Here is a 14927-nt window from a genome sequence, read left to right on the forward strand (position 1 = left end):
CCTGACTCTCAGTCTGAAAAAGGGTTTCGACCCGAAACGTCACCTATTCCTTCTCTCCACAGATGCTACCTGACCCGCTAAATTACTCCAGCATTTTGCGTCTGTCTTTGGTGTAAACCACATCTGCAGTTATCTCCTACACGTCATTTCTATACTCTGTAAATGGATTGATTGTTATCATGTGTTGTCTTTCCGCTGACTGGTTGGCACGCAGCAAAAAGCTTTTCACTGTACCTCGGTACACGTGACAATAAACTAAACTGAAACTGAACTTCCACCATTTTGTTTTTATTTCTAAGTTCTAACATCCGCAGTTATTTAGCTGATGATGCTGCCTGCTTTCTTTTTCTAGGGAAGTGTTTCCGCTTGTACTCGGAAGCATTCCACAACAAAATGGCGGCGGTTCCCCCACCTCGAGTATCTGAAACCAACCTGAGTCACCTGGTGCTTCTGCTGAAGAGGCTGGATATTGCAGACATGGGACAATGTGACTTCCTGGACAGACCAGGTAAGGGAAAGGTGGTAGTTTTATGTCGTGTATAAGCACCTTGACTTGGTGTGGACAAACTCTTCTCTACCTTAAAATTGGCTCAGGAAGCATGGGCAGTGGAATGGTTGACGGAATTTTAATACAGAGAAGTGTGAGATGTTGCATTTTGGGATGTCGAACAAGCCCAGGACCTACACAGTAAATGGTAGCCCCCTGGGTAGTGTTGTAGAGCAGAGGGATCTAGGAGTACAAGTGCATGGTTCCTTGAAGGTCGAGTCGCAGGTAGATAAGGTGGTCAAAAAGGCTTTTGGCACTTCAGCCTTCATCAGTCAGAGTATTGAGTATAGAAGTTGGGAGGTCAAGTTGCAGTTGTATGAGAGGTTGGTGAGACCGCATTTAGAATATTGTGTTCATTTCCGGGCACCATGTTATAGGAAAGATATTGTCAAGCTTGAAAGGGTTCAGAAAAGATTAATGAGGATGTTGCCAGGACTAGAGGGCGTGAGCTATAGGGAGAGGTTGAGAAGGCTGGGTCTCTATTCCATGGGGCGTAGGAGGATGAAGGGTGATCTTATAGAGGTATACAAAATCATGAGAGGAATAGATCGGGTAGATGCACAGAGTAGGGAAATCGAGGACCAGAGGTTCAAGGTGGCGGGGAAAAGATTTAATAGGAATCCGAGGGGTAACCTTTTTCACACAGAGCGTGGTGGGTGTATGGAACAAGCTGTCAGAGGAGGTAGTTGAGGCTGAGACTATCCCATTGTTTAAGAAGCAGCTGGACAGGTGCATGGATAGGACAGGTTTGGAGGGTTATGGACCAAGCGCAGGCAAGTGGGACTAGGGTAGCTGGGACATTGTTGGCCGGTGTGGGCGAGTTGGGCCGAAGGGCCTGTTTCCACACTGTATCACTCTATGACTCTATGTGGTCAAATGGAGTTAACTGGTTAGCTCCTTCACATAGAGTCATGCAGACTCGTCCACATTCCTCCTCATCTCCTTTCTAAAAGTACGTCCGTTAATTCAGAAGCTATGCCCTCTAGTCCTAGTCTCATATAGAGATGTGAGCATGTTTGACATGGAGTCAAGCATGTTCTTCGCCTCATGCCCCATCTACATGTCCCACATGTCCACATTTGGCCCATATTCCTCTAAACCTTTCCCATATTCCTCTAATCCATTTACCCGTTCAAATGTCTTTTAAATAAGTTCTAGGAGCAGAATTAGGCCATTCGGCCCATCGGGCCTATGCCGTTCAATCATGGCTGATCTATCTTTCCCTCTCAGCCCCGTTCTCCTGCCTTCTCCCCCTAACCCCTGACACCCTTACTAATCAAGAATCTGTCAATCTCCACCTTAAAAATACCCAATGCCTTGGTCTCCACAGCCAATGAAGGCCACAGATTCATCACCCTCTGACCAAAGAAATTCCTCCACATCTCCTTTCTAAAGGTACGTCCTTTTATTCTGAGGCTACGCCCTCTAGTCCAAGACTCTCCCATGAGTGGAAACATCCTCTCCACATCCACTCTATCCAGGGCCTTCACAATTCGGCAAGTTTCCATAAGGTCCCTCCTCATCCTTCTAAACTCCAGCAAATGCAGGGCCCAGTGCCGTCAAACGCTCATCATATGCCTGTCATCGACAAACTCGGCTTTGAACTAGGCCCAGGAAGAGTGCGGACAAATGGAGCTCACTGGTTAGCTCCTTCACTTAGAGTCATATAGCATAAAAGCAGGCCCTTTGGCCTAACCTGCCCACGCCGACCAAGATGCCCCATCTACACGTCCCACCTGTCGAGTATGGCCCATGTCCCTCTAAACCTTTCCTATCCCAGCCAAGGGCGCAGCGGTAGAGTTGCTGCCTTACAGCGCTTGTAGCACTGGAGACCCGGGCTCCATCCCGACTGCGGCTGCTGTCTGTGCGAAGTTTGTACAGACTCCCAGTGACCGCGTGGGTTTTCTCTGAGATCTTTGGTTTCGTCCCACACTCCAAATACAGGTTTGTAGGTTAATTGGCTTGATATAAGTGTAAATTGGCCCTAGTGTGTTAGTGTGCGGGGATCGTTGGTCGGTGCGGACTCAGTGTATTCTGCACTGTATCTCTAAACTAAACTAAACTAAAAAACCTGTCTAAATATCTTTTAAATATTGCCATAGTACCTGCATCAACTACCTCCTCTGGCAGCACGTTCCATATACCCACCACCCTCTGTGTGAAAAAGTTGTCCTTCGGGTTCCTATTAAATTCTTCGCATCTCACCTTAAACAAATATCCTTCTCATATGCTTTCACATCGCTCCTCCTATAGACCTATTAGTTTGACGTCTGTGGTGGGAAAATTAATGGAAAAGATACTTAGGGACAATATATATAATTATTTGGATAATCAAGGCCTGATTAGAAACAGTCAACATGGATTTGTGCCTGGAAGGTCATGTTTAACTAATCTTCTTGAATTTTTTGAAGAGGTTACCAGGGAAATTGATAAGGGCAAGGCTGTGGATGTTGTCTATATGGACTTCAGTAAGGCATTTGACAAGGTTCCACATGGAAGGTTGATTAAGAAGGTTAAATCGTTGGGTATTAATAGTGAGGTTGCAAGATGGATTCAACAATGGCTGAATGGGAGATACCAGAGGGTAACGGTTGACAATTGTATGTCAGGTTGGAGGCCAGTGTCTAGTGGAGTGCCCCAAGGATCTGTGTTGGGTCCACTGTTGTTTGTCATTTACATTAATGATCTGGATGATGGTGTGGCAAATTGGATTAGTAAATATGCAGATGATACTAAGATAGGTGGAGTAGTTGATAGTGAGGTAGATTTTCAAAGTCTACAGAGAGACTTGGGCCTTTTGGAAGGGTGGGCTGAAAGATGGCAGATGGAGTTTAATGCTGATAAGTGTGAGGTGCTGCATTTTGGTAGGACAAATCAAAATAGGACGTACAGGGTAAATGGTAGGGAATTGAGGAATGCAGTGGAACAGAGGGATCTGGGAATAACTGTGCATTGTTCCCTGAAGGTGGAATCTCATGTGGATAGGGTGGTGAAGAAGGCGTTTGGTATGCTTGCCTTTATAAATCAGAGCATCGAGTATAGAAGTTGGGATGTAATGTTGAAATTGTACAGGGCATTGGTGAGGCCGAATCTGGAGTATGGTGTGCAGTTCTGGTCGCCAAATTATAGGAAGGATGTCGACAAAATGGAGAGGGTACAGAGGAGATTTACTAGAATGTTGCCTGGGTTTCAGCACTTAGGCTACAGAGAGAGGTTGAACAGGTTGGGTCTTTATTCTTTGGAGCGTAGAAGGTTGAGGGGGGACTTGATAGAGGTTTTTAAAATTTTGAGAGGGACGGACAGAGTTGACGTGGGTAGGCTTTTCCCTTTGAGAGTGGGGAAGATTCCAACAAGGGGACATAGCTTCAGAATTGAGGGACAAAGGTTTAGGGGTAACATGAGGGGGAACTTCTTTACTCAGAGGGTTGTGGCTGTATGGAATGGGCTTCCGGTGGAAGTGGTGGAGGCTGGCTCGATTTTATTATTTAAGAGTAAATTGGATATGTATATGGATAGGAGGGGATTGGAGGGTTATGGTCTGAGTGCAGGTAGATGAGACTAGGTCAGGGAGAATGGTCGGCGTGGACTGGTAGGGCCGGACAGGCCTGTTTCCATGCTGTAGTTGTTATATGTTATATATGTTATATGTGCCAGACTGATCAGGCAAATTTCTTCTACTTTAAATTTGGATTACTTGAAAAAAAAGGACAATTAGGTCATAATCATTAGATGTAGAAATACAATTCTTATTGGTATCAAATGACTCTTTAGTTCTTTTGGAAGTTACGGTTAAATAGAAGGTGGAGTCAATAACTAGCCATTCAGTCTGGATGGCTGCACTGTGCATTCATAGAAACATAGAAATTAGGTGCTGGAGGAGGCCATTTGGCCCTTCGAGCCAGCACCGCCATTCATTGTGATCATGGCTGATCATCCACAATCAGGATCCTGTGCCTGCCTTCTCCCCATATCCCTTGATTCCACTAGCCCCTAGAGCTCTATCTAACTCTCTTTTAAATTCATCCAGTGAATTGGCCTCCACTGCCTTCTGCGGCAGAGAATTCCACAAATTCACAATTCTCTGGGTGAAAACGTTCCTTCTCACCTCAGTTTTAAATGGCCTCCCCTTTATTCTTAGACCGTGGCCCCTGGATCTGGACTGCCCCAACATTGGGAACATTTTTCCTGCATCTAGCTTGTCCAGTCCTTTTATAATTTTATACGTCTCTATAAGATCCCCTCTCATTCTTCCAAACTCCAGTGAATGCAAGCCCAGTCTTTCCAATCTTTCCTTTGTCTGACCGTCACGCCATCCTGGGGATTAACCTCGTGAATCTAAGCTAAGTTTTGGAAAAGCATGATTGTCCTGCACAGGTCGAGTTGTGCAGGAAGCAACAATCAGAATTAGGGTGGCACAGTGGCGCATCTGTAGAGCTGCGCAAAAACTAAAACGAAAAACCTCCAACATCTAAATCCAAATCTTTAAGATAGATTATACACAATAAATGGTCCCAGTATCAACCCCTGCAATGCACCACTAGTCAGACTTTCAATCGGAAAAGCACGCTGTATCTCTAAAACTAAAACTGAAATTGAGCTTGTCGATACCTAACCTTATGGGTAGAAAAGGCTGGCACGGTGGCACAGCGGTTGAGTTGCTGCCTCACAGCGCCAGAGACCCAGGTTCTATCCTGACTACGGGTGCTGTCTGCACAGAATTTGTGCATTCACCTTGTGGCCTGCGTGGGTTTTCGGTTTCCTCCCACACTAACTCTAACCCAAACTCTAACCGATAAACTCAAACTTAGGGTGGAACCTGACTGACTGACTGAAAAAGGGCAAGTGAAAAGGCGAATAGATTTGGTGATGAGACCGTGGGCCAGACTAAAGTGGCAGTATATGGTGAAAAGGAATCTCCAGGGGGAGATTATTAAGCGGCAGAGGGCATTTTGGCCTACTGTCCGACAAATCAGAACCTAACCCTAATTGGCGTAGTATCATTGGAAATTGTCCGCCGTGTGTGTAGGAGACCATTAATGTGCGGGGATCGCTGGTCGGCGCTGGACTAGGTGGGGCGAAGGGCCTGTCTTTGCGGTGTATCTCTCAACTAAACTAAACTAAACTAAACTGAAATGTTTAGAAGGGGCCATGGGCCAAATGCAGGTAACTGCGACTAGCTTGGATCTGTGTGGACAAGTTAGGCAGGCCCAAGGGCCCGTTACCTTGCTGCGTGACTCTATGAGCAACTCTGGAGACAATTAGAAACATAGAAAACAGGTGCAGGAGGAGGCCATTTTTCCCTTCGAGCCAGCACCGCCGTTCAAGATGATCATGGGTGATCATCCAAAATCAGTACCCCGTTCCTGCTTTCTCCCCATATCCTTTGATTCCTTTAGCCCGAAGAGCTAAATCTAAGTCATGTGCTAACTTCAAGTCAAGCCAAGTTTATTTGTCACATACACATACACGATGTGCAGTGAAATGAAAGTGGCAATGCCTGCGAATTATGCAAAAAAAAAGAATTACAGTTACAGCATATAAATTAAAGTTAATACAGAGAAGACAAAATTTAGTCCCTGGAGTTATAATAGTTAACAGTCCTGATGGCCTGTGGGAAGAAACTCCGTCTCATCCTCTCCGTTTTCACAGCGTGACAGCGGAGGCGTTTGCCTGACCGTAGCAGCTGGAACAGTCCGTTGCTGGGGTGGTAGGGGTCCCCCATAATCTTGCTTGCTCTTGATCTACACCTCCTGATGTATAGGTCCTGCAGGGGGACGAGTGTAGTTCCCATGGTGCATTCTGCCGAACGCACTACTCTCTGCAGGGCCTTCCTGTCCTGGGCAGAGCTGTTCCCAAACCTGTGATGTTGCCGGACAGAATGCTCTCTACAGCCCCAGAGTAGAAGCAATGAAGGATCCTCAGACACACTCTGAATTTCCTCAGCTGTCTAAGGTGGTAAAGGCGCTGCTTAGCCTTACCCACCAGTGCGGCAATGTGCGTTGCCCATGTCAGATCCTCTTTGATGTGGACTCCCAGGTATTAAAAACTGCTCACCCTATCCACAGTAGACCCATTTATCTCCAGTGGCGTGTACGTCCTCGGATGTTGAGCCCTTCTAAAGTCCACAATCGGCTCCTTAGTTTTTGTGACATTCAAGAGGAGGCTGTTGTCCCGACACCAGAGTGCCAGATCAGCCACCTCCTCCCGGTAGGCCTTCTCATCATTGTCGGAGATCCGGCCCACCACCACAGTGTCATCAGCAAACTTGATGATGAAGTTTGAGCTTATTAGTACCTGTGGCTGTACTAATGCAGAGAGTTATGTGTAATTCCTGTCTTTTCATCCGCAGCCCCCGAGGCTCTGATGCAGGCGCTGGAGGACCTGGATTATTTAGCTGCTCTGGATGACGACGGGAACTTATCAGAAGTTGGAATCATTATGTCTGAATTCCCCCTGGATCCCCAGCTTGCCAAGGCTCTGCTTGCATCTTGTGAATTTGACTGCGTGAATGAGATGTTGACAGTAGCTGCAATGGTAATAGGTGAGGACCATTTATTTTTTAAAAAAAATAAACTTTCAGTTATTGTTCTGCCCATCACCAATTTTGCCCCATCTTTTCTTCGTCAGGACGGTAAATTTTAAAACTTAACTTGTGCAAAATGTTGCTTCCATGGTGTGTGGGCCATTCTTTTAGTTGAACGTATCCCCTAGCTTTTTTTAAACGGGCCTGTAAAGAGAAGAGGACATTGAGTTATTAAGACAGATTAGCAAGGGTGTCAAGGGGTTTACGGGGAGAAGGCAGGAGAATGGAGTTGGGAGGGAAAGATAGATAATTGAATGGCGGAGTACACTCGATGGCCTAATGATTTGATGGGCCAAGTAGCCTAATTCTGCTCCTAGAACATGAGAATGTCAGAATAAATGGACGTAGCTTGAGAAAGGAGATGCGGAGAACTTTCTTTAGTCGAAAGGGTGGTGAATCTGTGGAATTCATTGCCACAGGTGGCTGTGGAGGCCAAGTCAATGGACATTTTTAAAGTGGAGATTGACAGGTTCTTGATTAGTAAGGGTGTCAAAGGTTTTGGGGAGAAGGCAGGAGAATGGGGTTGAGAGGGGAAGATAGATCAGCCGTGATAAGAATAGTAGACTCGATAGGCTGAATGGCTCCTATGACTTATGAACTTATGAAACAACATTATGTTTTTAGTTCAGACTTCCAGCGTGCAATTTTAATGATCCTTCAGATAGAGAGAAGGAGAAAACAGTGAGAGAGTCAAAGCTTGTGAGTGAGGTAACTACGATTATCCCTTGAAAACCATTCCTTTAAATATCACAAAATACTTTCTATTGCACATCAGTAGAAGTTCAAGAGAATCCTCGAGGGCATGCAGAATCAATCCTCTCTGACCCTTGAAGAAAGTAAATACGAAGACCTGCTTTCCTGGTCATCAGGTCAGAAGTGATAGCAGCAGAATTAGGCCATTCCTCCCATCAAGTCCATTCTGCCATTCAACCTTGGCTGATCTATCTCTCCCACCTAATCCCACTCTCCTGCCTTCTCCCCATAACCTCTGACACCCGGAATGGCGGGACTGTCGTGTGTTGAAAGACTGGAGCGGCTAGGCTTGTATACGCTGGAATTTAGAAGGGTGAGAGGGGATCTTATCGAAACATATAAGATTATTAAGGGGTTGGACACGTTAGAGGCAGGAAATATGTTCCCAATGTTGGGGGAGTCCAGAATCAGGGGCCAAAGTTTAAGAATAAGGGGTAGGCCATTTAGAATGGAGATGAGGAAAATCTTTTTCAGTCAGAGAGTTGTAAATCTGAGGAATTCTCTGCCTCAGAAGGCAGTGGAGGCCAAGTCTCTGAATGCATTCAAGAGAGAGCTAGATAGAGCTCTTAAGGATAGCGGAGTCAGGGGGTATGGGGAGAAGGCAGGAACGGGGTACTGATTGAGAATGATCAGCCATGATCACATTGAATGGTGGTGCTGGCTCGAAGGGCCGTGTGGCCTCCTCCTGCACCTATTGTCTATTGTCTATTATCAAGAATCTATCTATCTCTGCTTTAAATATATCCACTGACTTGGCCTCGACAGCCCTCTGTGGCAAAGAATTCCGCAGATTCACCACCCTATGACGAAAGAAATTCCTCCATTATTATCTTCCTAAAAGAACGTCCTTTAATTCTGAGGCTATGCCCTCTAGTCCTAGACTCTCCCACTAGTGGAAACATCCTCTCCACATCCACTCTATCCAAGCTTTTCACTATTCCATGTTTCAATGAGGTCCCCCTGATTATTTATATTCCAGCGAGTACAGGCCCAGTGCCGTCAAATGCTCATTATATGTTAACCTACTCATTCATTAGTGTGTTTAATGGTAAGGATACCGAACGGTACTTAAGGTACGGTACTTTATTTATTACCGAGGTACAGTGAAATTCATTTTTGTATAGCTCAGTACAAGTATCAATATACATAGACCAAAATGGCGGCGCTGCCATAGCAGCTGCGGCTTACCTGCGGTCCATTTGTCTTTGTGTTTTTGTTGTTTTTTTGTCTTAATTGTCGATGTGATGTCGTGTTTTTGTGTTTGTGTACTATGTGTGTGTGTGGGGGGGAGGGGGGGAACTGTAAAATTGTAAATATGTGTCCCTTCCGAACGGAGACCCGACCTTTGTTTTCTGGGTCGGGTCTCCGTTCCTACTGCGGCCTACCATCGGCCCAACTCCTGGAGCTGGCGGCCTCCAGGCTCCGGTTCGCAGAGTCCGCAGACCGGACTTACCATCAGCGGAGCCGGCCGTCTTCGGAGGCTGCGGGAGCGGCTGCGACTCGCCTTCGGCTCGGGCAGCGTGGATGCCAACATCGGGAGCTCCGGCAGCGGCAGCGTGTTCGCCCGCCCCGGATCGGACTTATCATCGGCGGAGCCGGCCATCTTCGGAGGCTGCGGGGGCGGCTGGGACTCGCCTTGGGCTTGGGCCGCTGCGGATCGTCCGGCGCGGCCTGCAACCACAACAACCTGACTGCGGGAGAAGACGGCAGGAGAAGGGAAAGACATTGTGGCCTTCCATCACAGTGAGGAGAGGACTGGAGGAGACTCACTGTGATGGATGTTTCTTTGACGATTGTTTCTTTTTTTGTGTGTTTTTGGGGTTGTGTAATTTTAATGCCTATTTAATGCTTTTATTGTTGGACTGTGGGTGACTGAATTTCGTCCAATTTGGATGACAAATAAAGCTATCTTGAATCTTGAATAAGCATTTAGATAAGCATGAGCTACAGTGCAAGTGTATATCAGTTGTACACTTAGACTATATACACAGTCGGTGTTGGAAGGAACTGCAGACGCTGCTTTACACTGAAGAACGACACAAGATGGTGGAGTAACAGCGGGGCAGGCAGCATCTCTGGATAGAAGGAATGGGTGACACTTCGGGTCGAGACCCTTCTTCGGACTGTGAGTCAGGGGTGAGGGAGACACGGTGATAAGGAAGGGTAAGGTGTGAAAAGGACAGAAAGATCAGTATGGGAGGTGGAAGTTAAAGTGTTTAGCAATACATAGCCGCCAGTTTGGTGCCATTTTCAAGTCCCTGTTCTTGTAAGTTGGGAATAAAATTAAACCTCCTACATGTGCACATGCCTTTCACGGACTGAGGAAAAAGCATTGTTTATCAGTTTAGCTCGTGTCAGCCAGTGAGGCCTTCTTCTTCTTGCTTTTGAGGCAGCAGGAGTTATGTGACACCCTCCAGGCGCTGTAGCCAGTGCAATGTGCTGTTGTCGAGGGCCGTGAGGTCTACCCCTCCACCAGGGGGACGGAGGACAGTGCAGTCGATGATGACGTGCTGCGCTGTTTGCTGGTCTGCCCCACACACGCAGGCTGCTGATAGACGCAACCCCCAACGATGCATGTTGGCGTTCAACCGGCCGACCCCTGTGCGGAGCCGGTTCAGGGCGACCCACTCTTTGTGGGGCGTGTCCGAGCCGGGTGGGGCTGTGGTGAATTGAGGAGGTGGCGATGTCTGTTCCCAGCTGGTTCTCCATGCTCCTAGTATGTTGAAACCGGAGCCACAGAGGGTCGATGCATGATGGGAGAAAGGGCGACGAGACGACAGGCGTTGAGGTCCCAGTTGCTGTGAATCCTGGGCGAGGTGGTGCAAAGGACGTTTGGCGTCCGATGGGGCCTTGCACACCAGCCTATGAATGAAGAACTCTCTGCGAAGCTTGACGGGCGCGATACCTGTGAGCACCGGCAGGAGATCCATCGGAGTAGGGCATAGGCAGCCAGTGATGAACCGCATGGTGTCGTTGAGGGTGGCGTCTAGCTTGCTGGTATGAGCGCTGCGGCACCATGCTGAGGCGGCGTACTTAGCGGCGCTGTACACGAGTGCAAGAGCACTGGTTCGGAGAGTAGATGTCCTGGCGCCCCATGACGATCCGGCCAAGCAACGCAGGAGGTTGTTCCGTGCCGAGACTTCAGAAGGGCTAAACATCCAAGGACGTACACGCCACTGGAGATAAATGGGTCTATTGTGGATAGGGTGAGCAGTTTCAAATACTTGGGAGTTCGCATCGCAGAGGATCTGACGTGGGCAACGCACATTGCCGCACTGGTGGGTAAGGCTAAGCAGCGCCTTTACCACCTTAGACAACTGAGGAAATTCAGAGTGTCGCTGAGGATCCTTCATTGCTTCTACTCTGGGGCTGTAGAGAGCATCCTGTCCGGCAACATTACAGTCTGGTTTGGGAACAGCTCTGCCCAGGACAGGATGGCCCTGCAGAGAGTAGTGCGTTCGGCAGAACGCACCATGGGAACTACACTCGTCCCCCTGCAGGACCTATACATCAGGAGGTGCAGATCCAGAGCAAGCAAGATCATGAGGGACACCTGCCACCCCAGTAACGGACTGTTCCAGATGCTACGATCAGGCAAACGCCTCCGCTGTCACGCTGTGAAAACGGAGAGGATGAGACGGAGCTTCTTCCCACAGGCCATCAGGACTGTCAACTTTTATAACCCCAGAGACTAAATTTTTGTCGACACTTTTTGTGCTATGTTTAGTAACTTATTAACTTTATTTATATGCTGTAACTGTAATTCTTTTTGTGCACAACCCGCAGGCATTGCCACTTTCATTTCACTGCACATCGAGTATGTGTATGTGACAAATAAATTTGACTTGACTTGACTTGACTTCAGTTAGCACGGAGAGCTTCAAGGTGTTGCTTGTAGGTCAGCTGACGATCTAGTGTCACCCCGAGGCATGTGGGAAATGGCTTGTAGAGTGGGGGTGACCCATTGAGGGTGACGGTTAGTGAGGCCTGAAGAGATGATTGTGAATGCCGCGCTTCTTGCGAAATCTCTCCTTCGCAGCGTTTCTCCTTTCTACAGGAAGCACAAGTCAACGTGAGAAACTTCTGCTGCCAGTAGCCGAGTGGTTTTTTTTTAGAATCTAGAATAAACTTAGTCGAGAATTTCCAAACGGGTTGTGACCAAGAAGTGGGTGGGTTTCTTCCCCAGCTGAGGTATCCAACGATGTCGGCCCCTTGTAATTTTCTAGGTGCTGAGACAAGAAGTTCTGCGACATGTGGGTGGGTACCTGAAGTGTTGGTGGCCAGCACGCAACTGGGCAAAAAAAACTCCTCATCAGTCAGTGTATTGAGTGTAGAATTTGGGAGGTTATGCTGCAGTTGTATAAGAACATAGAACATCGAAAATAGGTGCAGGAGGAGGCCATTCGGCCCTTCGAGCTAACACCGCCATTCATTGTGATCACGGCTGATCGTCCACAATCAATAAGACATTGCTGAGGCCGCATTTGGAGAATTGTGTTCAGTTTTGGTCACCATGTTATAGGAAAGATGTTTAGGAAGGAACTGCACATGCTGGTTTAGAAACATAGTAAATAGGTGCAGGAGTAGGCCATCCGGCCCTTCGAGCCAGCACTGCCATTCAAGTACATGGTACATGGATAGGACATGTGTGGAGGGTTATGGACCAAGCGCAGGCAAGTGGGACTAGGGTAGCTGGGACATTGTTGGCCTGTGTGAGCGAGTTGGGCCGAAGGGCCTGTTTCCTCACTGTATCAATCTATGACTCTTTGTGTGAAAAAAGAGTCAAACTACACTAAATGGGTGGAATCGTGTTACTTAAAATGCAAGGAATTGTCCTAGGTACCTTCACCAGCCTACATCTTCCAATCAACATCCAAAAACCCATATTTGATCCCCCCCCCCCCCCCCCCACCCACACCCTCCACCCCCTCCCCACTTATTTCCAGTCTGAAGGAGGGTCCCAGCCCGGAAACATCACCTATCCCTTTTCTTCAGAGATGCTGCCTGACCCGCTGTTACTCCAGCACTTTGCGCCAATCATCAATATTTCATATCTAGTTGACGACCAGTCAAAATTGGCTGCCATGTTTCCCTACACTACCTCGTTTCAGCACTTCAAATCATCCACAAAGCTTTTGCGGCAATCTTAAGATTGTGAAAGGAAGTATCAATATTCCAAAGATATTTCTGACCAGAATTATTTGTCGTTTTAGCATCGCCATGTTTCGTTGTGCCACCAAAGCATTTGGAGGAATCAGCGGCCATCCGCAGACGGGTACTTCTGCATTCCGAGGGCGACCATTTTACGCTCATCAATGTCTACAACGCCTTCAAACAGCGTAAGTGTGAATTAAGCGGCTGTAAAGTTCGTCATGATACATGGCTTTGACCCAAAATGTCGCGATTCCCCCCCACTCAGGCAGCTCTCTTACCCCCTCTCTCTGTCCCCACCCCTTCTCCCTCTCCCTTCCTCGCTCCCTCTTCCACTCTCCTTCCCCCCCCCTCCTCCCTTTCTGATTCTCTCGCTCTCTCTTTCTCTCTCTCTGTCTTTCTCTCTGTCTACTCTCTTTCTCACTGTCTACTCTCTTTCTCTCTCCCCTCTCCGCCATCCCTCCGCTCCTTGTATCCCTGCACAAAGTGTTGTTGCTTCCTCTCTGGCTTTGCTTTCTGGTTTCTACTTCCTCTCTGTTTCTCAGCTTAGTTCCTGCTGTGTGACAATTATGACCATTCTTGGTGCCCAAAATAGAAAGTTTTAAAATTTATTTTGAGGCTTCTGAATTAAAATCCCACGCATCAAAGAAATCAAGCTCTTCACTTTTAATCAACGTTGAAACTGAGCAGAAACACGTGCAGTGTGCCGCAATTAATAGTGCTTGTCTCTAAAGCAACACGCTTCAGTACTGTAATTCTGTGGGGCTGGAACTACAAGCATTTGGAAAGGAACGACGGATTAAGGATAGTCGGCTTGGCTTTGTGTGTGGGAAAATCATTTTTCATTCATTCATAAGTTCACAAGTTAGAGGGGCAGAATAAGGCCATTCGGCCCATCACATCTACTCCACCATTCAATCGTGACTGATCTATCTTTCCCCCTCAACTCCATTCTCCCGCCTTCTCCCCATAACTCCTGACACCTGTACTAATCAAGGATCTGTCAAATCTGTGCCTTAGAAATATCCAATGCCTTTCCACAACCTTCTGTGGCAATGAATTCCACAGATTCACTGTCGTCTGACTAAAGTAATTCCTTCACGTCTCCTTTTTCAAGATACATCCTTTTATTCTGAGCCTATGACCTCTGGTCCTAGACTCTCCCACTAGTGGGTACATCCTCTCCACATCCACTTTATCCAGCCCTTTCACTTTTCGGTAAATTTTAAATGAGGTCTCCTCTCATCCTGCTAAACTCCAGCGAGTACAGGCCCAGTGCCTTCGAACGCGCGTTATATGTTAACCCAATCATTCCTGGGATCATTCTCGTAAACCTCCTCTGGACCCTCTCAGATGCCAGCACATCCTTCCTCTGTTGGAGTCTTTTGAAGAGGTAACCAAGAAGGTTGAGGGCTGTATTTCTAGACATTGTCGTCATGGACTTTAGCAAGCTCTGGCGAAGGACCACATAGTAGGCTGGTCTGGAAGGTGGAATACAAGGGATCCAGAGCAAGCTAGCCAAATGGATTCAAAATTGGCTTGAAGGAAGGAGACAGAAGATGGTAGAAGGGAGTTGATGTTTAGACTGGAGGCCTGCAACAAGTGGTGTGCCACGCGGATTCATGCTGGGTCCACTGTTGTCATTATTTGTTAATAATGATTTGGATGTGAATGTAGGTGGCATCAGTAAGTACAATGGTTCAATGGTTCTTTATTATCACATCTTGATCATCTGGGCAAATGGGCCGAGGAGTGGCAGATCTCATCGGAGACCCTTAGACTATATTTAATCGGACTTTACTGCACTCTATCTTCCACTAAACGTTATACCCTTTATCCTGTAGTCAATTGATGGCTTGATTTTAATCATGCTGACTGGATAGACAATAGGTG

General features: G+C 47.3%; 1 protein-coding gene across 3 annotated transcripts in view; it reads left to right on the forward strand.

Moving 5' to 3' along the window:
- The window catches only part of dqx1 (DEAQ box RNA-dependent ATPase 1), a 112132-nt gene that overhangs the window by 73072 nt on the left and 24133 nt on the right, over nt 1–14927 (forward strand). For all 3 annotated transcript variants that reach the window (XM_078405804.1, XM_078405877.1, XM_078405954.1), the window contains exons 7-9: nt 353–508; nt 6897–7088; nt 13097–13222. In XM_078405804.1, coding sequence (XP_078261930.1) covers nt 353–508; nt 6897–7088; nt 13097–13222 — 474 coding nt within the window. The remainder of the gene's footprint in view (nt 1–352; nt 509–6896; nt 7089–13096; nt 13223–14927) is intronic.

The sequence above is a fragment of the Rhinoraja longicauda genome, chromosome 1, assembly GCF_053455715.1.
Source record: "Rhinoraja longicauda isolate Sanriku21f chromosome 1, sRhiLon1.1, whole genome shotgun sequence".
In the NCBI taxonomy this organism is placed as follows: Eukaryota; Metazoa; Chordata; class Chondrichthyes; order Rajiformes; family Arhynchobatidae; genus Rhinoraja; species Rhinoraja longicauda.